The sequence below is a fragment of the Lupinus angustifolius genome, chromosome LG04 (genome assembly GCF_001865875.1).
Source record: "Lupinus angustifolius cultivar Tanjil chromosome LG04, LupAngTanjil_v1.0, whole genome shotgun sequence".
In the NCBI taxonomy this organism is placed as follows: Eukaryota; Viridiplantae; Streptophyta; class Magnoliopsida; order Fabales; family Fabaceae; genus Lupinus; species Lupinus angustifolius.
Window position 1 is genome coordinate 9454379 of NC_032012.1, and position 24526 is coordinate 9478904.

Genomic DNA, 24526 nt, shown 5'->3' on the forward strand with positions numbered 1-24526 from the left:
TTATTCATAATTCATTTGTATTAATTTATATAAGAGTCAATAATTATTAAATATTAACAATAGATGATACAATAATAATGTAAAAATATATTATACTATGAATATATATATATTGGATAGATTAAGTTTTCTTCTTGTATTTGGAATATGATTTTTTCTTGAAAGTTTCTTTGACCTTTCCGGTAGAGCTTTCGTGCATCACATCTTTAGTTTTTGTCTCTACTTTTTAATGCAATTTCAAGGCACCATCATTAATATTCTTGAGATGAGCGAGACTAAGTTAATTTGAGTTATATTAATAGAAACACAAATGATACAAAATATAAAGAAAAATATAATTTTTAATTACATATTTATTCATTTGATTATAATAAAATTACACTTTTATTATTAACAGCAAAATGGAAACATGCACTTATCTCTGTATTAATAAATATGATCCTTGTTCACTTAATTTTATCGATCAATTTAAGAAATCTCTCAAGTTTATAGTTTTTTGTTTTTTTATTGAACCGACCATTTTAATTTGATCAATTACCAAGAGAAACCTAGCTGGTAGAACTGAGATACGTGCCATTCCAAGTGGGGTAATGGCCTATCCATTTGTTTCATAAAGGATCAACAATTTGAGGTTTATGATCAAAATCTATTTGTGGTGTGTGTTCCATAAACTCCTTAAATTACTCTTTGAAAATTCCACACAAAGAATTTGGATTTAAATCCATTGTCATAATCAATAAGTTAAAGTGCCATTTTCTAAGATATTGCAAAGATTTATACCTTTTAAATTAAATAATTTTGTTATCCACTTTGTTGGTAATTTTGATCTCACTTATTTCCTCTTGTTTCTCTCTTTATTGCTTTTTAAAGATTTATAGATGGCCCACATTTGACCTAGATGGCTAGATCCGCATATTGTGATATATCAAATGCCACATGTATGAGTCTTTTTTCCCTAACCAAAAGTCAATGTTCTTTCTTCATTTTGCATGAAGTTTATAATAAATGTCCATGCCTAATTATGTTTGAAAATCTTAAGGTTTAAGCCACATAAGAGAGGGAAGTGTAAGCTAAAATTTATATAATAACTTTTTGATTTAGCTACACATGTAGAGATGGCAAAACGGGCCGCACGATCCGCTTAGGCTGCATCCACAAATGCCCGCAAAAATTTAAGCGGACGCGGACATGCTTGTATTGGCTTAACGGACAAAACTCAATGCCCTGCCCGTTTTAAAATGGGCTAACGGACTTCCGGCCGTCCCGCGAGCATTGTTGCATAATTATTAAAAATAAAAAATTCATATAATAAATAAAATAAAATAAAGTTAAATAGTTGAAGATAAAAAATTAATAATTTTTTTGATATTTTTATGAACTTTAAAAAATCACATTACATTACAATTTTTTTAAAGATTAAAAATCACATTACATCATATTTTATTTAAAATTTTCTTAATTTTTTCTTAAATTATGTTTATGGGCCACCCACATGCCCAACGAAAATACACGCAAACTTGGTGGACAAAACAGGCCAGGCGAAACAGGCAACAGACAAATTTTGTATGCCCTACCCATAAAAATATGAGTTTTGTGAGCGCACTCGCGGGTAAAACTCATTTTATCATCTCTAGCTACATGAATCATACATAGGAGATAATCATGTTTGTTGTATGAGATAATCATAATGTTTGAGGTTAAGGAATAAGTTAACTTCATGATAGATTCACTATATTGCCTGTAGTGAGTTTTTTAATATGGTCATGACTAATCAACTTTTATTATTTGAGATGATTTTCCCCTTTAGTTTGTGATAAAGTGTTTTTTATTTCATCTCTAAATATTTTGTATTCAGTGTGACCATTCATCAAATTACCTATAGCTATTATTGAGAAATCTTATGAGCGTCAATAAATTGAGTCTTTAAATAATGGATTTTTTTGCTTCCACATATTATTATTGAGAAGTTATTGAACAAGAGTTTTATGAGGTATCCAAAAAAATCGATCACTAGGTATTCTTGGAATTAGAGAAGTCCCTTACTCTACACTTTTTTTTTACTATATAACATGATAGTATAAAACAAGATAAATCTCCTTTCACACGAGCATATATAAATTCTTCCAAATCATTTGAATCTTTAATATCGTGGCTTAAATTTATATGGGAAATAATCAACTTTCATTGACATCTATAAATAGAAATGACATACCAAAAAATTGAATAAAATAATGTAAATAGAAAGGTAAGGATTATCTTCATAAAGTATATCAATTCATATGTCATTTGATATAATTGGTTAAAAAAATATTTAGTTATTAAAATTTTAACTTTAATTTTTTTAATTAATTACATAGAGTCATACACTTTGTAAGACTAGTGGTACAAGGTCTTACTGAACTCCAAATTGAGAGTTCGATTCGTGTGAGTGATACTTTTTGGAAGGGGTAACCACAAAATCAGTTCCTTAACAAAAAAAGTAATGAAATTTCATTGTTAGTACAAAAAATCATATTTGATTCACAAAAAGGTGGAATAGGTGGAAGGAGATCAGATTTCCCATTTTCCATGTCTCATTGAATCAAAAAGAAAAAGAAAAAATATGAATAACATTATTATACTATTTAATAGCATATGATTGGTTTGGAATATAACTACAAGGAATTTTGGAAATGGATCCTCTATAATATCGGATAGGATGATGACATGTGGCAAAAAAAAATTAACAACTATAATTATATGTTATTTTTTATTAAAAATAAATAAAAATTCTTTAAAAAATTCTCATCCCATATTTCATTACTAGTTTTTAAGTACGGGGAGGAGTTGAACTCAAGAATTTTAGGGATAAATAATCGTGGTTAGAATAGGTGACCCCACAAACCTAAATTGATTCCGCGTATGGATTCCCTACTACCCTTGACTATAAATTCCCCTTCACTTCCAACGTTCCTCTCTATCACAAAGAAACAAATAAACATGGCTTCCATAAAACTCATTACCATTTCTATGGCTTTTCTTTTGGCCTTGTTAGGACTCTGTGCCACTCTTCCATTATCAACAACTCATCTTTGTAACCTTCTACTCTCATGCTTCAAACCTCCCTACATATACCTCATCCTCAACGCTATCATCATTTCCATTCTCGCTTCCTCCAAGTACCATTATTCAAACGATACTCCACACGAAACTCCTCCGTCTCTTCTTCCTTCTCACCACACCGTAATGATGATGAAATCTCCACCGGAGGTTATTGCTTCAGAACCGCCGGTTATGGAGGTGAAGGCGGTGTTGGTTAACGGTTCAGACGCGGTTGATGAAGAAGTGGTTAAAGAAATAGATAATGGAATGAACACGGTTCAGGAATCCACGTCGACCTTACTGAAGTCGATAAACTCAACGGAGATTCCACCGGAATATCTATTGTTCAATGAGAAACCTCTCCTTTCGGCTAGGTTCACTCACCGGAAACCGCACAAATCTAATCAGCAAGGTATCAAAAATTTCTGCATTTTTGATCATAAGAAAAAACAAAAAATAATAGCGTAATTTGCTATTTAAGATAAGTATGAGTGAAGGACAATTGGTGTTTTGTGCAAATTGCATTTACTTCCAAAATTATTTAAGTAACAACGACAACCGACCAAGCTAGCACCATTCATAAATAGAGAGTCTTAAATGTGATTTATCAAATCAATTCTCCCCAAATTTAATAGTTTAAATTCGTGAGTAGATCTAAATCATTAGATATTCATAAAATTATAAAATTGATGGATATAATGAACTTACTCCTAGAGTAAGCGGATTCTAATTCTTTTTATATATTAGAACTATAATTTCTATTAATAAGTAAGGTGTTGGTCTAGTGGTTTAAGGTCTCACTAGATCCCGAAAGGTTGAAAGTTCGATTTCTGTGAGTGATACTTGTTGGAAAGGACAACCATAAACTAAAAAAAATTAGTTTTTTATCCAAAAAATATGAGAAATACTCTTAATAATACGAAAACAACATGTAATTTCTAATTTTTTTAGAGAAGAAAATAGTACATAATTTATTTTAGTAAGTTGAAAGAGTTACTATGCAAAAAAATCATTTAGTTCCAAAAAGAAGTGGTTTATGGAAGTTGCATGCATGTAGTTCTAAAGCGAAGGTTAATTAAAACAATGGCGTTGTTGTTGTTGTAATTGTATAGGTGGAAGGGCGTTGAAGGTGGCGAAGGAAAAACGGCACGAGACACTAGAGAACACGTGGAAGGCGATAATGGAGGCTAGTGGAGGAGGAGGGTTGCAGACCAAGAAGTCACGTGACATGTGGGACCGGACCCACCACCACCACCACCCACCGCTACCGTCAAAGCTTCGGAAAGAGCCATCACTGAGTTCAGACGAGTTGAATCGTAGAGCCGAAGCTTTCATACGAAACTTCAACCACCAAATGAGGTTGCAGAAACAAGAATCCTTGAATCAATACATGCAAATGATTAACCGTGGCGCCAATTAAATATTCTCATATACATATTATATAACAATGATGCATATTTAATTATGATTTACTATAACAATACTATATACAACAACAAAATTACTGAGTAGTATAAATATTTTAACAGCTGCATGTGCATGTTGTGTTAGATTTTATTTATTTGTATATTTGCCATAAAGTATATGGTTGAGTTAGAGTGAAGAGTCATAGTCATAATCTCTATTTCCCCCAATGTGGATATGAAAAATGGGGTTGAAGTTTAACATATATGTTAGGAAAGAAACGTAGGAACTCTTATAGGGCACTTAGGATAATAGCATAAATGAAAGAATGTGATGTTTAATTTAACATTTTTTTCAGTTTGCTTATAATTTTCTAAAGTATGTATACATGGATATGTTTCAATTTGTATTGACTCTTGAGCAAGGTGTTTATATGAGTGCACTAGTATTAAAAGGGTTACTAAATGGGCAATATTTAAATAAAGCAACCATAATTGACTATATTTGATCACATACTCCCACAAGGTTATAAAATACAATGATCACATCATCAAAGGATATATAGTATCAGAATTTTGTATTGTATTAGCTTATATTATATTATGTAGGACATGCAAAATGGGCTATAAATATAACAAAATGTTGGGCCATAGTCCAATAAGGAGGAACAAACATAAGATTCAATAATCCAAAGTAAAATGATGGATAGTGAAGATTGAAACAAAGCTTGTTTTGGGAAATGGGTGAATCATTTTCAACTGCTACACGCTTATGCCGTAAGCAACCAGAAGCAGTAATAATAATAATATTTATAATAATAATAAGAGTATGTGCCACTCCACACGCTATCTCTTCTTTTTCTCTCTGTTTTCCCATGCACCCCTACCTACTTATTCTTTTTCTCATTCATATTCATAACCAATTAATATATTAAAAATCAATGTTTTTAAATTTGTAAGGTTGATTTTACAATTTGAAAGGGTGGAACCAAATACCGAGATTACTCTCAAGTAATGGAAAGACAAGTGACTTTTTATTTTATATTTTAAGGATAAAAATGTAATATCATTACATATAAAATGGATATAAGTGTCAATATATTACTTTTTGTTCACTTTTACACACCCATATTATAAAACAGAGAACTCACGTCATCATATTTTGGCTTCTATTCATTCATACCAAACGCGTTTCACTTCATATCTTTATTACATTTCTTGTAGTAACTTACCCTCTCTCTCTCTCTCTCTCTCTCTGCAAATCCTGTAATGTAAATATTTGTGTTAGAAGTTTCTTCTGATTTTGTTTTATGGGTTGGGTTTTTCATGTCTACTTGCTTCCTCAGAAAATTTAAGGAAAATTACACATACCCATGATTAAAGTTCTTTTTTTTAAACCATTTTCTTCTCTTTTTTATCTTCATGTCAATGCTTTTTATTTTTTATAATCACTCTACTTTCTAGTTTCTATGCCTAATATAACTGTGTTTTTCTTCTTGCTTCAGAAAAGAAGGACCCTTTCTCTTTGCGCGTGTCCCATCCTCTTCTCCAAACTGTGTATATACTATAATATACCTTTCACTTCAGTTATGGAGTTTGAGAAAGCTTATATGAGAAACATAATCTCACCATTTGAATATGATGTATTTTACTACAACAAGTTCATACTTCATTTCAAGATCTTAGCTTCTAAACTTAAAGACACTGTCTCAAGCATCAACAAGTTTACCATTTTGCCATCACATTTTCATGAGAAAACTACAATGAAGGAAGGGATTGGAAGTTTCTTTATGATGAGTGCAGCATATGAGTTTGATCTTGAATCTTCTTACAATTCCTTTATGACTTCTCTACCCAATGATGCTACATGAATGGGGGTATGCTTGTAAATTACACTTGTTCTTGTTCTTTCTTTTTTTCCCTTTTTTGTTTATTAAGTTTACTATTCTTGTTGTTGATGGGAGAGAAAGAGTTTGTTGTTTGGTGACAGATTATATATATTTTAAGGGTAGCTTTATATTTTAAAAATGATTTATGGCTTTTTGTATATCATTAAAGCTTTTAACTTCACAACATGGGCCATAGTTCAGTCTGTTTTTTGGCTCCTGTACTTAGTCCTCTTTTCCATTACTTAGAAAAAGTGAGCCACCGGTTTTCAGGTACAAGATACTATCATTATCGTTTTGACAATTAGACATCCAACCCGTAATCGCAACGACCCAATTGCAAGAGCGGAGCTCTACCAACTGAGCTATATTCCCCTGAGCCAAGCTAAGTGGAACATGCATGAAGGAGCCAGTCTTCTTTTCATTTCCTTGGTGTAGCTGACCAACTTGGTTTCAGTTTTTGGATAAGGATCATATGTATCACTTTGTGTCTCAAACCAATTAGAAAACCTTATTCAATTAAAAATTCATAAAAATAGAAATTAATATTTTAGTTGGAAGTTATGAGTTTTTAGCAAGGTTGGAATCTTGTTTGATAATTACTTACAGCTATTATGGACCAGAATTTGTCCTTTTGTTGCCTGAATATTTAACTTTACTTTACTATAACTATATGGATTTCAACAATATTTTCCCAACTATGACAGAACATGACCAAAATCTGCCTAATAATTGACATCATGAATAGATGGGCAGGGATGATACTGGAAAACCTTCAACCCAGTCTTTAATTAAGGTGGATTTTAAACTATTAAACTTGCTAAGAAATGAGGCTAAGCACTTTGAATATAGAAAATAATTTAAAAGATGGATTTTAAAAAAAATCACAATATAGTAACATGAATCACAATACGGTGTTACCAAGACAACAATCTCAAGTTACAGCCTGATGGATGGACATCACTTATCCCAAATGGTGTCTCACTTTATGTTTCAAGCCAATCAAAGTGCTAAATTTTATTATTTGTTCAATGATTTATTTGCTAATAAAGGCCAAAATTTTGCAGAGTTGTGACATACACTTGACTTGAATTTGGCTAAGTTGATCATGTTCTTGCCTCCATAAACATGAATTTAATTGATGTGTGCCTAACATTTTTCAATCTTCTATTACAGTTCAATCATAAAAGTTTGTTTAGAAGTGATTTTTTGTAGTGTTGGACAAAATGTTTTCCTCTTCTTTATCATTGAATGTTTACCATTTAAATTATTATAACAAAATATAGTTAAACTTGGAGCTACATAAAGACTCACTCTAATTTCCAACCATGGTTCTCATTACAGAAGTTGAAGCAAAGCAAAACATAAATTGCATAGCTAGAGGCTCATGAGGTGTTGTGCTTCGGAGGAATTGTAGCTTAAAAGCTATTCTCAACATTTGTTGTGGGTCTCTTTTAACTGATATTGGACTTAAATTTTTAACTTGATTGAATGAGTTTTTATGATCCATCCAACTTTAAGCTTGATAGCTTTTTATGTGCATAAGCTCACTCATTTCAGTAGTTGTTGAAAGAAAAGTAAGACAACTTCAGAATGAGTCCAAGTTAAAAATGACTTGGATGAGTATATATATACACATGAATATAGTTATAGTATGGTGTGTAATGTAGTTGGAATTGGAACAGCATTTGAAGATACTTGATATCACATTCTTCAATCATTATTAGCAAAGAGGCAAGAACATTTAAGAATGGAAGGAAAGGAAAGAAAGCTGATCCAGAAATGGAACCATTCTAAAAGTGTATTCAACTTCCTATTACAACGTTGTCATTGTCATGTTTCCAATTGTTATCTTGCTATTACAATTCCATGGGAACCCATAATGTTCACAATAACCTGGTTTTGTCACTGCAGTTCTGATATTACACTAATGAAGTCACAAGATTCAATCTTGCAGTTCATGCAGCATGCCCACTTGTTCTAGGCATAACCATGTGCATTTCAGAATGCAAAATCTAACTACAAGCTCGAGGTAGAAGTACTCTAGTTAAGATTCGCTTACATGGTTCTCTCATTAACCCTGCTAACACGTATCAAATTCACCGTATTGCATGCTACGTATCGGGTTAACCTTGAAAAAGTCTTGTAATAATAATATAAAGGGTGGAGAACCATGTGCCCAAATGAATCATGTAGCTAGTAACTATGGTCCTGCTTCTTCATTTTAATAACAAGTGAGGTAAAATTGATGACAAGAGAGGAAATAAGATCACAATGATAAGAACAATACCAAGAATACTGGCATAACATGTCCACTTCCTAGAGCTTTTTTGATGCTCTCTTGCTTCTTGAAGTTGTTCTGTGCCTCTTCTTACAAATGAACTAGCATGTGCAACATGACTCTCTATGTTATTGAGTTGTTGGCCTTGAGATTCTACAAGTGCTGCCATATCCAAAAACACTTGATGTAACTCAATCAAGTTTTTCTCTATCTCCTTAACAGCATCATGTCTCTCTTGAATTTCTGATATTGTATCCATTATTTGACCTCTCCCTTGTTCTTGAATTGCTCTCTGAAGGAAACTTTCACTTTCTCCACTTGATATCAAATTCTCTATAGTTTCATCATCTGCTTTCTCTCCTGTTATTGTAAAATATCTTCTTTCCACTGTTTCCTTATACTCAAGTTGCATTCTTACTCTTAACCCTTGAAAATCATCCATCATATCCTTTAACTTCTTACCCAAGCCACTAACCACTGAAGTTCTTGTTCTATCTGTTGAAGAACCTGGACCACACCCTGAGAGCTTTCTATTTGCTGCATTGGATCTCTCTAATGCTTCAAGCTTGCCTTTGATGATCTTAACTTGTTTGAGGACTTGCTCGACATCTTTATCCATACGCGTTCGAAGATCCTTCATGGTTTTAGCATTGTGAACAATCTTGCTTTCTTCATTGGCCTCCTGCAATTTTCTATAGAGCTTCTCAACAACCCTCATGTCTTCTTTAACATTCTCCACATCTTCAAAGAATTTATCAAGATTCACAGTTTCCTTCCCTGCTTCCACATCATCAAAGTGAGTCTGTTCCCTCAAGTCAGTGTATTTTTTGAAGGAACTTGAGAATAAGTCATTCATTTTTTGCAGATTCTTTTGGTCTAACACCCTTGGTATTGAAGATTTAATGAACAATGACAAATACTTTCTTTTTGCTTTGTTAATTGATATCTTCTATGATTTGTGAATCAAGTAACACAATGATATGTGTTATTTCCTTTGACAAATATCAAATCTTGGGTTGTTTGTGTCCTCATCTTCCAATGGGAGAAAAATTTTACTAAGGGGAAGGAAAGTAGGAGGTGACAAAAGGTAAGAGAAACCAATTGTCACCAACAAAAGGCTCAAAGGGGAAAAACCCTTTTTTTATTCTTGGGGTGGAAGTACTAGAGGTCTATGGTTAATGTGAAACAAGGACCAACCAAATTATTATTTTGATACCAATCAAAGAAGGGTGTTAAGAAGTTGGGTATACCATAGGTTACTCGTATAATAGAAAAGTTTATCAACCATCCTATAAACTGATTAAAATTAAATTATCTAGGTTAATAGAAAAGTTTGTTCAATTAATTTGACATAAAGTTGATAACTTTATCATCATTCATTTGCAGTAAGCAATACTTTATAGGCAAACAAAACTTAATTAAAAGTGATTAAAAAGGCTTAGAATTGAAAATATTACTAAGTGCATGACAAGTTAAAATTTCCTTCACAACTGCTTACACTTAAAAAATAAAAAATTCATAGGCTTCCAAATCAGGCTAAGGAAGAAAACAAAAAAAACAGTATAATTCATCCATCATCGATTTTACTAAACAAATCATCTTACAGGCTAAGAATAAATGGAAGAAGTAATTAGGCCCTAGCTACCTTTTCAATGTGGTTGAAATCAGGTGGCAAAGTGAGCTATCAAATGAAACTAAATAGCTTCAACCAACTACCCCATTCAACTGCATTTCATTATATCCCTAGCAAACTAAACTGCTACCAAGTTCACTGATAATACTAGAATATATTGGTTTTTCATCAATGGCTTTTTTCCTATCCCTCTTTATGTACAAATGGCAAGATCAATGTACAGCAAAAATACTTTCCCAGCTCCAATATAGCTTTTCAAGAATGTGTTAATCAAAGCTATAGCACCGTGTATGATTTTCACACATTCATAGGCAAAGCTTGTGCATGTTCCTTATCAGCATTATGGCTACTACTGCCATGGGATAAACAATTACTAAGTTTCTCATCCCTCACTCCATCTCCAATCTGCTGTGTCTGACTTCCAGATGTGTCTGCAGTACTAGAGTTCAACATACTCAGATGCTTCGGATGCATATCAGTAGTATCATGGGGCAACTTCATCATACCACCAGAATCTGAACGAGGTGAAAACTCTTCTTCTCGCTCTGGCTGGATGTTGAGGTCAATTTGGCCTTTGAATGGCAAAGTGAATGAGTTTATCTTGATAAGATCATCATCTAAACCATCATTGACCTCCTTGTTCAGGTTACGCCTGCTGCTATCACATGCATTACTACGAGGCAGGGAATCATCATCAAGTAAAATTTCAGACGAAGGTAATGGTTGAGGATGCTGCTTTTTATGTGTTGTCTCTGCTTCTCTTTCCGATTGCTTCTTCTCACGGCGTAATGAAAGGGTATGGAAACGGCGCTTCACTGTTAAACATACATTACATGTGCATGTCTGCTCATGCTTGGGGCCCTTTCCACTAGGAGGCTGGATGCAAACAATGCAAGAGCAGCCAGGTCTATGCCGTGGGTGTTTAGTTGTGGCCTGGGAAGATGCTGAAAGTGCCTCACCCTCTCCCATGATAGCTAGATTTGCAAGTGTGTCAAGTCCCTCCAAAGCTTCAGCATTATCAGGATCCTGCTTGGCTGCCTTCATTTTCTTGGAAACAGCTGCCAAATGAATGCATTAACATGGTAGTTTCACACTAGTCTAGAAAACATGACAAGAAATCTAAGATATTGATTCAAATGAGGCAATCAAACAATTCAAACCTGAATTACAAGGGGGTAGCAAATTCTCAAGTTGTTCTGCTGTCAGCTCTTGTGCAGCTGAGCAAGAAGATCTGGCAGCATAGTGGATTCAACATATAAGAATAATGCACTGTTGGTTATATATTTTATAAAAAAGGGCGGCACATTACACGAGGCTCCCACCTAGTGGGATATGAGGAGTGTAAATGAATATAGTCTCACCCTCACAAGCGAAGAGACTGTTTCCAGGATTTGAACTCATGACCTCTAGGTCACAAGGCAAACAGCTTTATAGTTGCGCCGAGGCTTACCCTCTATTGGTTATATATTTAGCAATGTGCTTAGTGCAAGTAAACATGGAATGAGTCGAGGGGGATCAGAGTAAAAATTGACAATGTATCTTCACATGATGCATGGTTTTACGGAAACAACCTCTCAATAATACTTAACTTCTAGTCCATACAAATACAGTATGAATGGTCTAAATGAAACACATTCTTATCCACACATGAGTGCTAACTAAATTTATCAGCGCATTTTCAGTAAAAGAAAACTAAAGATAACACGACAGAACAAAAATGCCTATGACAAAGGAATGAGTCACTCTTATACCTTTCTGGATCCCACAAATTATCAGAACACATCCATTTTGGTGGAAGATGCGCACTTGCTGGCAATTTACGCCACTTAAGACAATCTTCACATTGAGCCCACTGGACCTTTTCACTGACACAAATGAAGTTCTTTATTGACAATTAGTTCACATAATTAAATTAACATAATAAACAACCTATTCTAAATGTGAAGTCAATTAAACCAAATAAGAGAACAGTGCATACAACCTCTACAGGAACTAACTGACAACACAGGCACAACTATAAAATATACTCATAACATGCCTTCAGAAGGTGCAGGTACACTCAAAAGCACACACTTGTCTACCAGTGCAAGCAACCATACAAAGTCAAAACCAACATATCATCATGAAAACAACAAAATAAAAAAAGGACATTTTCCTTGGTTTCTACTACCCATGATAAGCATACAACAGAACAACATTCCACATTTTCTGAAACGTGCACATGATATAGAAATGAATATCTAAAACCTTAAAAGCAACCAAGAGATACTAAGAAATTGAACAAAACCTATAATTAAAGATTAGTGATTCACCCCATATTATCAGTGGTGAAAATTGTTGGCTTCCCAAGCACTGGAGCATCCTGTAAAAGCATTGTCAGCATAAAGGCTTCCATAGTGCATAGCAATTCCCAAATCTCATTCAAAAGAATAGAGGCACCAAAATTACAACAAAGATAGACACTATAAATCCAATCCAACATTGGAAATACAAGTCACATAATGTAATAAATCCAATCTATGGATTCAATGTTTTAAACCAAAAACGTTTTTATCAGTTTAAGATAAGCATATACTGATTATACAAAATGAATTCTGAGTTTCTTCCTAGAACAAGAATCAAAATGTAACGTAATGTAACATTTCAACTAGGACTAGTTGAGGATCCTTCATGGTAATCAAATCCATAGGTTGACTCTCTTCCGCTCCCCTTCTTTCTTTGTATACTCAACCTTGGACTTTTGAACTTTTGTAACTTCACTCGTGAGTCTTATAACTACATGTTGGATTGACTACATACAACTAAGACTACATTCAACTATATCACGGTACAACTTTTCATCACGTAGAAAGCAAGTTTAATAGCTTCAGGATATAGCATGTCACCAAGAGCCAGATCAGTTGAAAGAGCTGTGAGACATTAGGTGTTAGTGCCTGGGTTCAAACCACGGCAACTGCACTTTACCCCCTCCCCGTTAAAAAAGCTTTATAATTTCTCAACTACAAAAGTATAACAGCAGTAGTAATTCTACACTATTTCTGAAGTAAAGCAAGAGGTAAGGTACCTCATATTCCTCAAATTCAAAACCTTCAATCACCACAATGCTGGCAACATGGCTAGGAGGGGGACGGAGCAGGCCTTGAGCTTCTTGCCATGTAATCTTCAGCTCTATTAGATCCTGATTTTCGATCTTCAGATGTTTACTCTTTGAACCCAACATGCTGCTTTTCCTCTTTCTGATTGAAGATTTTCTCTCCAGCACTTCTTTTGCTATGTATCCTGACTTATCAATTTTAGACCATGAACTAGGATCAGCCAGTTCGACCTAAATTACAGAAAAACATGCAACCAAGAATGAGACTTCTTAAATGATGAACATTAGTAGCTACAATACGGTTAGTTATGTGATACTAACCTCGCCAAGTGCAGAAAATCCATTTCCGGTCTTACTTGTTTCATTGTCCTGCGAACAGAAAAATACGTGAACAGATGTATAATTTTAGTTGACAAATCCAAAATTTCACCAACTGCATAAATGGCTACCGGATGTGTTAATGCATAGTATGCAGCAAAAGTATGGAATTATTATTAAATTGATGGATGTAAAGTAGAAGATATCCACAACTAGAAGATTAGCCATAGTAGCCAAAGCTGAATCCAAATTCAGATCATATACAAGATATGGAATTATTTACTAAATTAATGGATGTCTTTTAGCAGAAGATAAGCCCAACTGAAGATTAGATAGTAACCTAAGCTGAATCCAGATCCAGATCATATACAAGATTGAAGTCAGAAACAACAGCACAGCATAATAGAACTTCATTCAGTATCCAAAAAATTTCCATGAGGGTAAATGCTGATTCCTAACAATTACATATGGCTCCAAACTAATTCCTTACAATCACATATGGCTCCAAACTAATTCCATGTGTATGATTTCCTTACAAGCATCCACCTAAAGTTAGAGCTAAGCAAGCAGTTCCCCAAGCCACTAGGATTCAGCTATGGTGAGGGACTCGGATTAGATTGCGGGAGGCCACAGGTTCAAACCTCATTGTTACTATTTGTACAAAAAATGCAGGCATGTTTCCACTCAACTATATAATTACACTCAAACATATAATGACATAGTTAATAAAATTATGCGTTGCTATTCCAGGCCATTACCTGGTCGGTGGGCGTATCGTTTGTAGCCCTTCTAAAACCCATAACCAATCTCCCTTCTGGCTCCAGCCGGCTAAATGTTACTAAGAAAATCAATTCAGGTCAGCCGCAAAAGAAGAACTCCAACTAATAATCAATCAAAGACAGCAAGATGGTGGCACAACAAAATAAAAATGAGGAAGCACAATATTAAGCACTTCCGAACAGAGGAAACATCCACGGCACGATCTTGGACCAGAACAATCTAAAAGACGTGAATGTAAGCAAAATGATACTGCTAGTGTTATGATGCAAATTTAGCATTGAAGAAGTTGTAGAAAAGAAAATCTTTTGAATCAAATAAAATAGCATCAAGTTCTTATGAAGAAGAACTCCAGTAGACAAGGCCACAAGGAAGGTTCATGCAAATCTGACACGAAGGTAAAATGTCATTTAGCATAGCAGGATGGGAAAAAGAAGAATATTAAATATATTCCAAGATAGGAATTTACCTGTATCACCTGCTTGCAACTGCATGGACTGTATGCAGGGAGTGACACCCTCTAACACATACATTCTGCTGTTATTGTTGGGCCAGAAGCGAAACTGAAAAGTCCATTCTTTTCCTTTGGCATCAAGGACTTTAAGTGGCAACCCTTCGGGCTGGGAAATAGATGGGAAGTAGGCCTGTATCATGGAGCAACATATAATATAACCTTTGATTAAATGTTCATAAAAAATAAGATGGCCATGCAAAATAAAAAACAGCCTAAGTTTTTAATGTCTAGAAGCAATCCCACACTTGCACACAGCAACACAAAATTAAAGAAACAATAAATGCAGCACACTAAGCAATCCCTCAAGACAAACCTCAGCACACTTTTTTGGAAGCACTAAACGCCCAATTCGCCCAGCATCACTAGCACTCAAGGTCTTTTGAAACAAGGGAGTAATTACAGAAGTAGAACTTGCATGAAGTTAAGATCTTGGAGCTTGTTGTATGAATTTAGACATGATTGGAAAATAAAATGCATTAAAAAAGTTATAACTCCATGATATGTGATTTGAAGGATACTCTACGGTTATTTGCTGTAGCTCCAGATCAGTACACCTAGGCCAATACTGTTGTAGTAACTGGTTTCTTTCTCTGGCATCTGCTTGGGGTCGTCCACTATGAACCTGAGCTTCAGGTGAGGATTCCAGTGCTAAATGCAGAGTGTCACTAAATTGTTTTCCTGGAAGAGGTGTAGTTTGTTGTGGATGACTTCCAGCTACACCAATTTGACCATTTCTTTCATTTGGAGTCGCATAAGGTACAGACATAGCAAATGGTTGCGGGGACGAATCTTCCTTCAGAAAAAGAGGCTGTTGACAAATATTTAAACATGAACTTGATTTGTCTCCATTCCTGAATCCTGCAACATAAGAATCAGGTTATATAGCAGTTTCCATGTTATTCAGAAACTCCATTCCCTACGCCTGATAATGGAAAAGTAAAATGTGGAGAGAAGGTCAGCCTGAATTACCATTCATAAGCGTCATTTCCTGTGGACCAAAATTAGCACTCCAATTAACTGACATTCCACACAAATCCTCATTTTTATTCTCCAAGGAAGAGGCAGGTAACCTTTCATGAGAGGACACATATGGATGCAGGTCGGATGAAGAAACAGAATTGAACAGATTGGGTGCTTGCTTCCATGATACATGCCCTGATCCAGCTAACTGACTCCAGTTTTTTGCAGGCAGGTCTCTAAGTCTCTCAGATAAACGATTTTGAAGGGAAAAAGATGATGGCCACTTTGGGTTAGACTGCTGAGATAGAGATAACAGAATATAGAGTCACTGCCAAGAATGTAGCATCAAAACAGGACTATAGTAACAAGATATTCTCCAGCATCAAGCCATGACCAACAATTGCAGCTCATTTGCTTGTCATGGAGGTTAAGAATTAGAGATATAAGCCAAAAGTGGCAAAGGGTATTTCCAACTAACAGGCAAAGGAAATTTTTAGACCTTGAGGAAAAAACAAAGGCAAGCCCAGACTAGATTGACGTGTATAAAGTTAAACATTTCAAACAAAAATAAGATATGTCACCATAAAAGATATTGACGGTTTGGGAGGGAAAAGGAAGGAAAACAACGAACTATATGCATGTCTTATATATATATATATATATATATATAATGCCGACCTGACCTAGTGGGATAAAGGCTTGGTTGTTGTATATATATAATATAATCAAAAGTGCAGTGAAGAAAAATTAAGGTAATACTTTAAAACAGTAACAAATGCAACAGACATTACAACTGATTCTTCAATCACTCAAGGGTGGCCCACTACACGAGCCTCCCACCTAGTGGGGTATGGGAAGGGTAGATATACACAGTTTTACCTTCACAAGCAGAGAAACTGTTTTCAGGAGATGAACTCATGACCTCATGGCCACTAAGTAGCAATCTTACCGTTGTGCCACTCACCCTCTTGATTATTCATTGACTATGAAATTAAAAATTCTTTAAGTTCAATTCACCAAAACCAGAGCAAAAAGGGATCTACAAAGCCCACACAACACTCATGCTATATAAAGCACAAGAATTAAAGCCCGAATAGATTTGAGGGAGGGGGAGGGGCGAATGTCCTCACAACAATGTTAGAGAAACCTACCAAAAGAATATGTTTGCGGGCACAGGCAAAGCATTCAATTTCCCCATGATCCAACAACACAAAGGCATGACATGAAACAATACATCCACAATGAATCCCCTGCAAAGAGGACTTATCATCAGTTAAAATTAAATAATGCAAACTTGGCCATGGGGACCTGTATGTGTAAAACTACTAGTGTCTAACATAAACATGTATAAAGCACTTTAAGCATCTGCAGTAGTGATTTGGCTCACCTTCCTACAAGTCTCACAATTCCTCCAACCAGAAGCATTTGAGTGAAAAATGTCACAGAATCTCCCTTCTTCAAAAGCAGAACTAAGTATCATAGAAACAACCAAATTTTACAGAAGGGATGGCACATATACATTACATATCAAGAGAAAACATATCATAAGCTATTGGCATGATTATTTACATATGGGCAAATAGATTCTTGACCAAGAAATTCATTATTAAATACAACCAGCCAAAGATTATTTACTCTTTACATCATAAGCAAACAGTGAAATGAGTATTTATGAAATCAGGAGGTCAGCCTCTGTTACTGAACCTAATTAAACCTTTTTATGGCCGAGAGAATGAAACTTTTTTACCACATAACACATAAGATACCATAAAGGGTCCATTTAGAAAAGAATATATATAATTTAGGGAGCGGCCCAGTATACGAGGATCCCACCTAGTGAGGTCTGGGGATGGTAGATGTATGCAGCCTTACAATCGCAAGTGAAGATGGTGTTTCCATAATTTGAACCCATGACCTCCAAGTTACAAAGCAAGCAACCTTATCTTTGCACTGAGACTCTCCCTCTTCATTACTCATTAGTTAGGAGATCTAAAACTAGTGAAGGAGAATAATGGCAAAAAGGAATAATTTAGCCATTAAACTTTAGCCAGTGAGGGTAATCCTAATATCACTCATAATATCATTCAAACAAAACATTGTACAATAACATAATTAGAAATTGATTCTACAACCTCCGTCCTCCTCCTAAAAAATAGACAACCTTTCCATGGCAGTGTGCATAGTAATTAATAGCACATAGCAAACCTATAGTGATAAGGGTTCAAAATGTAACAGCTAATAGCACATAGCATAACCCTTTTGAAAATAACACATCAACGTTACATACTTTTGGTATATTTAATTTAAGTCAAAATGACAACATTATGTACATAAACTGGTAATGAGTTTGGAAAACTATCACAACAAAAAAATAACTCATACTAAAAATATATCAAAGGTCTAGCTGAATTAACAATAAACACAACAATAAAAAAGTCATAAATATATAGCGATGGATTCGTACTACAAAACAATGATAACAACCTAGCATTATCCCACTAGGTGCGGTCAGAGGTACACAGATCAATCATGACTACCATTGAGCTTCACCAAAAATTAAAATTCTAGTAAAACCATTTAGAGCAAGGTGGCTTTATTGGTTTCTTTCTCCCAAAGATTTCTTAGCTCTTTATCTACCCTTTTTAATCAGAACATCTATAACTTAATCCACTTTCTCATGAGAGCTTCTACTGGTATAATTGTAAATAAATAAAAAAGGGTTCATGGAAGGGAGAAGGTTACATCCAGTGTGTAACTCATGCCGATTGACCCCTAGGTGAAAAAGAAAGACCTTCGGATCCCAATTCAAAATAAAAACAGTTTGGTCTCTTTCATTTATAACACTAATGGCATACACATGCCTACAAAATTTCAGACTCTTCAGCCTCTGTCACATCAACATTTCTTCTACTATTTTAAACTTCAGACTTTACATCACAAAGCTAATACTATTCAGACTCAGTTTTACACCCCCATAAAGCAGTGGCACGACACAAGAGGAGTGAAGTTATAGTGTGTTCAGTAACACCACCAAATAGCTTATATAAGTTAATCACCTAGTTTATTTGACAAAAGATAAGCTTAGCTATCTATAGGTGTTTCATAAAAGGACTTATTTCACTAAGTTATGAGCTTATAATCTCGTATTTGGAAAACTACTTGAGATAGCTTATGACTTAGAAGCTAAGGCCTTATATCGTTTTACATCTATCAGCTAGTTCCGAATTCCGATTCACTCATCCATTTTACCAGCATTCAGCTACTACCTTATAAGTTTGCAACTATCACGTGTAACTTGCTTAAACTATCATATAATTTTGAAATAAAATAATAATAAATAACGAACAACAAAAAACAGTGTACATTGTACTAAGTTAACAAAAATGATGAAAATGATGGAAATTACAAACCCGCATCGATCACAAAGCTCAGCTAGGTCACCGTTACGGAGTCTCCAACCTTTGTTAGGTCTTTCGGATTTGAATTCATTGCAGTGAGGATTGAAGCACAACAACTTCGATGAAGAAGACGAAGCAGAAGCCATTGAAATGAATCGAAGCTCCAAAAGGAATCCACAACCACAAACTCAAACGCGATCTGTAACCGTCACTGTAGTAATAGCCATACTCATACGTGAGAGCACGGTTAAAGAGAGAGAAAGTGTTGAAATAGGTTTTACTTATGAAAACTACTCTTCTTCCGATTTGATGTATGGCTCGGGTTTCATAGTATTAGATTTTACTTTTATATAAATAGTAGTTATTATTCTTTTATTATTCTATTCTCTCTTCTTCTTCTTCATCATTCTTAATTGTATCTTCCTATGGAAATGGAATCATTTTGATTCTACGTTGTTATTTATCTCCTTTGACTTTTCCTTTCTTCACTTTCATATTTTCTAACTCATTTTTGTTATTATTATCAATAAAAAGACACGTGAGTAAGAATAATTGACTTTTTCAATCAACTTTGACTCATTTGCTAGTGAGATTCCATCTTCCTAATATTCTTCTTCCGATGTTCAAAAGTACATTATAAAATATATAAATATATAATTCAACTTAAAAAATGTTTAACATTAATGGAGATTTTTTATCCATATTAATATGTAGAACATGAGCAGCATATATTATTTGCACTAGCTATACCTCATTTCATTTTATCTGTTATAATATTTGTAAGTTCATTATGATGGTTGTAATAATTTTTTTGGTATAAGTAATTGTATTCTCATTGAGAGCACGTCATTTTCTATTTTACATCTTGTGTCATTCCATGAGTTATAAGTTATGATGAGTTAAAAAAAACATATTTAAGTTAAAAATTTAATTATTAAGTATTTTTCTAACTGATCACAACTCATGACATATAGAATAACACAATATTGTGAGATAAAATATGTAGTATCATTCTCATCCTATGAGTAAAGACTAATTCTTTTCAAAGTGCATGATTCTCCTTTCCAATAAATATCGTTATCCCAAATCGAATATTTACATTTTGACATATATGGTAATCCAATGGACCTTACATGAAACAATGAATATATTCATAGTGAGTGGCCTCCCAAATTCTAGACTTTGTTCCAAAATTTATTCTCACTTTTTTTTTTTGTATAACCATGTATATTCCCATACACAAAAAGAACTAATCTTTTCATGGTACATGATTGTTCCTCTCAATAGCAAATATAGCTAATAGAACCTGTAATATTTTAATATGTCTAGAGATCTAGTGAGAGCTTATATCAAATTACTAATAAACCAATGTTTGGCCAGTTATATTCTAACAAATATAAACATGCTTGTTAGTTACACTTAAAGATTCATACCTAGGTTCCCTAAACCCAGGAGCAATGAATGCATATCAGTCATAGTTACTAAGGGTAACACGTAGTCATATACCCTGATAGTTAGTTTGAGAGTTGAATTTTGAAGGGAAATGAAAGAGAATGTTTGAAAGTCATAAAATACACTTGTAAAATGGTTATCAAGGCTTCCATTTCCATTCATTCCCCTCCAAAATCTACTCTCAAACTAACTGTAACTCATGCTAATTGATCAATCCTCTTCCAAATTTCATCACTAAGGCTTATGGAAGGTATTTACCTTCCAAAAATATGAAGCATTTTTATTATTCATATTCGTTACACCTATTTGTTTGATAATAATATTCTCTATCAATAAGCAAAGATTTAAGGAATGATTTTCATACCAAAAATGAACAAAATCATGGAATATAACTTAGAGTCAACTTGGACCCCATGATCTAGGAGTAAATTCGGAACTCCATAAATATATAAATTGCAAATGATAAATTCAGGAAACTTTTATCATCAATATATAGTAAATGCTTCCTACTTTGTAAAGTGATTGGTTGACCAACATTGGTTTCAAAGAACGAGACATAATTTAAAACATCAGATCAATGTTGTATTTAAAGAGGCTATGCACCTTGATAATGGTACTATTGAACATTGTTATAAACATCAATCTAGATAGAGAAAATTAGCGAAAATATTTCTTGTCAAAGAAAATTAAATAAAGACAGAAAGGGATAAGTGAAACAGAATATTGAGGAAAATGTTATAATCAACTTTCTCATTTTATTAATAATATCAAATGAATACACTAAAATTCCGCTCCAAACAAAGTCTCTCATAGTCACTTTTATATTTGCTTGTTTATCTAAGGGTGTATATCAATCAAGATTTACAAGCAAGCCCAAGTAATAATCTTCAACGAAACATTTGAAGAAATGGCTTGTGAAGATTTTCTGCCTTGAAAATCAGAGTTCCTTGGATCTCAAATCCTTCACTAATCTACTCATTCAACCTATTAAGTATACAAATCTGTATATTCCTTATTTCATATTTCTTCTACCATGAAGTCAAACAAGTTGACTGAGATATCATCAAACTTGTTTCTATTTAACCTTGACTTAGATTTCCTCAATGGTGCATTTGGAGCTTCAATATCATGAGATCTATTAGCATTGTTGATAGGATCATAAAAAACAAATGTTTTCTTTTTTGGTGTCCTATACTCAAAATAAGTTCCCTTAGCAATCAAAGTCTGCAATAAGTAAACAAAATAGCTACCCATTAGAACAATAAAAGTGCTACAACAATTAGAACAAAACCGAACAATGCTGCAACAATTAACAAAACATAACTCAATCAAACAGAACAAAGATACTACAATTAACTGAACTTAAGTTAACCAAGCTAAACAATGCTACTAAAATCAACAATTGTTAATACTTACTGCTTCTCGAATGGTTTTGGACACATGAAAAAGTTGATTCAAATCTTCATGTTCCACACAACACAAAACTTCTATCTGCATTTCAAAATACACATTAGAAAATAAAAATCCAAATTTACCAGAAAACAAAAGCCAAACATGGAATTCACATACTTACCAAAATATCCAGAGGAAGAGCTTCAAGTGGAGAATTCTCAGAGATGAAAGTGATTCCGCCACTGCACATTCTCTTCAATGGAGTTGCTGAAGGAGAAGCTTCCACCCTCTTCCTTCCTAGTGTTTTAGTACAACTATAATCCACAAGCTCTATTGCCATATTCCAAAATGCAAAATCACAATCACTCTCTCAAACACTACAAAGGAAAAAAGAACACCTTTTTCGGATGCAATCTAAAGTAAAACCCAAGCCCTATTTATCACCAAGACCCAAAAGGGAAAAAATGGTACTGAGAATGCGATTAAGGTAAAAATCGATACTTTCCTTCAAAGGGGTCTCAGAATATCTACATTCTACAGTAAAAACTAAGACATATTTATCATCACAAACCCAGAAGGGAAATAATGGAACACAAAAATCAATTATGGTAAAAATCGATACTTTCCTTCAAAGGGTGTAGTTAGAAATCAATAAAAGCGGAAAGAAAATTTAAGAAATGGAAGAGACAGGAAACCAACCTGTTTATGAGAAGAACTAGGGTTTCTAATTTTTTTTTGGTGGATTGGTTTAGAATTACTTAACGCTAGATAGGGAAATTAAAATTGAAACTTTTGGTGCTAAAATTTAAGCCAGAGTGATAAACTGCACAGTTTGATGATTATCAGTAAATTTAGGAAAAAACATAAATAGAAGGGTTTTATATGAACAAACATAATAAAAGCTTTTTTATTTATTTTTTTTAAATTAAAAGATAACCGTGTGCGTGAAATGTGAAACTTCCCACGCGTTTGGCGGTTAAAAATGGAGAGAGAGAGGGGGAAGCATAAAAAATAACCGTTGGTTGAACACGTGGCAGAGTGGGAGAGGTTGTTGAACACGTTTTGGTGTATGTGGACGTGTGCTACCGTGGTCCTGAAGCGCAGAGGATTATGACCAGCAGAGAAACGTGTTTTAATTACTGATTAAGAGGGTGAATTCTAAATAGGTGGCTGGTTGATAATAGATTTTTCTGCTTTCACATGATCCAAAAATCCAACGTATGAGAGTGTTGTCTTTTTTTCTCTATTTTTTTCTTTTGGTTTTAGAGGGTCAAAGGTAGGTCAAAATCATATTGTATGAGAGGATAACACATTTTTTGTCTCACAAATTTTAGTTATTAAGTATTTTTCTGATTAAATTTATATAGTGATATAAATTATGAGACGTTAAATGTATGTGCTTCCATTCGAGAGACAACTAATAATGAGATAGGTGAAGTGTGAAGAACCAAGATCCCTGGTCCTAAAAATTCTTGTTCACTTGTTCTAAACCAATCATATGTTGCCAAATAGTATAAAAATGTTATTATTTTATTTGTTCATGTAAGTGTCAATTTTCAATTGATTGGGTACATAATGGGACATGGAAAACGCAACAGCTTATTTCCATTCGAGTGGGAAAGGATAGAGTTAATGTTCAAATTGAAGTGATATAAGCAATTTTATTATTATTGTCAACATTTGGGGATAATGTTGTAGAATAGTGATGTATTAAAAATCAAAATTTAGTAATTTTTTGTAATATCAAATTATTTTTATTGTACTTTTCATATAAATTCGTCTAAAAATAGAGAAAAGCTAAAAAAGATCACAATTTAGTTGTTAAAATAATATTATGAACATGGAATATAATATAACATATATTCTATTGAATCTTTGGGATATTATTTCATGTTATGGACATTTGGCTAGTGGGAAGTTTAGATTTTCTCTTTCATACAAATTAAGACATTTTATCTTCTTAGTATATAGGTGCAACTGATATATAATCTAGGATAAATTCCATGGCCTCATGTGTACTAGGAAAAATCCATAGCTTAGATAAATAGAAAATTTTACTTGTATGGGTTTTTTCCTGATGCTACATATCTTGTTCTTGTATGTCTTAGATAACACACAGTATCTTTTTTTCACATGCATTTTAATATATTTATGCCTATTGTACTAGGAAAAAAATTCATAGCTTACTTGAATAAATAGCAAATCTATTTGTATGGATTGTGTTGTATTTCACCCAAAAAAGATAATTAGGTAGCAAATTTTCATGTAAATATTATTTTGCCTTTTTTTTTTTGCATGAGGCATATGGTGGATATACAAGTCTAAATTTGTATGCAC

At 33.7% G+C, this 24526-nt stretch overlaps 4 protein-coding genes and 1 long non-coding RNA gene across 10 annotated transcripts; 2 read left to right on the forward strand and 3 right to left on the reverse strand.

Annotated features, from left to right (window-relative positions):
* Positions 2939–4905, forward strand: LOC109345634. The gene is made up of 2 exons (XM_019584749.1): positions 2939–3493; positions 4194–4905. Exons 1-2 carry the CDS (start codon positions 2980–2982, stop codon positions 4499–4501), a joined length of 822 nt encoding a protein of 273 aa, XP_019440294.1. The 5' UTR covers positions 2939–2979; the 3' UTR covers positions 4502–4905.
* Positions 3509–23874, reverse strand: LOC109345635 (F-box protein At1g61340-like). Of its 5 annotated transcripts, none has more exons than XM_019584752.1 (4): positions 22371–23074; positions 22214–22288; positions 21882–22021; positions 3509–3699 (listed from the first exon to the last, which is right to left on the reverse strand). In XM_019584752.1, the coding sequence occupies exons 1-4, from the start codon at positions 22527–22529 to the stop codon at positions 3675–3677; spliced, it is 399 nt and encodes a 132-aa protein (XP_019440297.1). In that variant the 5' UTR covers positions 22530–23074; the 3' UTR covers positions 3509–3674. The 5 variants fall into 5 exon arrangements, with proteins under 5 accessions (XP_019440297.1, XP_019440298.1, XP_019440296.1 ...); XM_019584753.1 differs by lacking the exon at positions 3509–3699 and adding an exon at positions 23868–23874 and having other exon boundaries at positions 21523–22021; positions 22371–22482; XM_019584751.1 differs by lacking the exon at positions 3509–3699 and having other exon boundaries at positions 21523–22021; positions 22371–22603; positions 22889–23071.
* Positions 5818–7059, forward strand: LOC109345636. The gene is made up of 2 exons (XR_002107432.1): positions 5818–6598; positions 6925–7059. It is a non-coding gene; the product is annotated as an uncharacterized LOC109345636 (long non-coding RNA).
* On the reverse strand, positions 7904–9786 carry LOC109345633 (syntaxin-124-like). The gene has a single exon (XM_019584748.1). It carries the CDS (start codon positions 9505–9507, stop codon positions 8590–8592), a length of 918 nt encoding a protein of 305 aa, XP_019440293.1. The 5' UTR covers positions 9508–9786; the 3' UTR covers positions 7904–8589.
* Positions 10194–19622, reverse strand: LOC109345632 (B3 domain-containing protein Os07g0563300-like). Of its 2 annotated transcripts, none has more exons than XM_019584747.1 (14): positions 19358–19622; positions 17335–17416; positions 17099–17197; positions 15957–16245; positions 15506–15845; positions 15301–15397; positions 14943–15117; positions 14455–14534; positions 13700–13747; positions 13349–13609; positions 12597–12646; positions 12036–12149; positions 11445–11515; positions 10194–11342 (listed from the first exon to the last, which is right to left on the reverse strand). In XM_019584747.1, exons 1-14 carry the CDS (start codon positions 19489–19491, stop codon positions 10582–10584), a joined length of 2601 nt encoding a protein of 866 aa, XP_019440292.1. In that variant the 5' UTR covers positions 19492–19622; the 3' UTR covers positions 10194–10581. The 2 variants fall into 2 exon arrangements, with proteins under 2 accessions (XP_019440292.1, XP_019440290.1); XM_019584745.1 differs by having other exon boundaries at positions 15948–16245.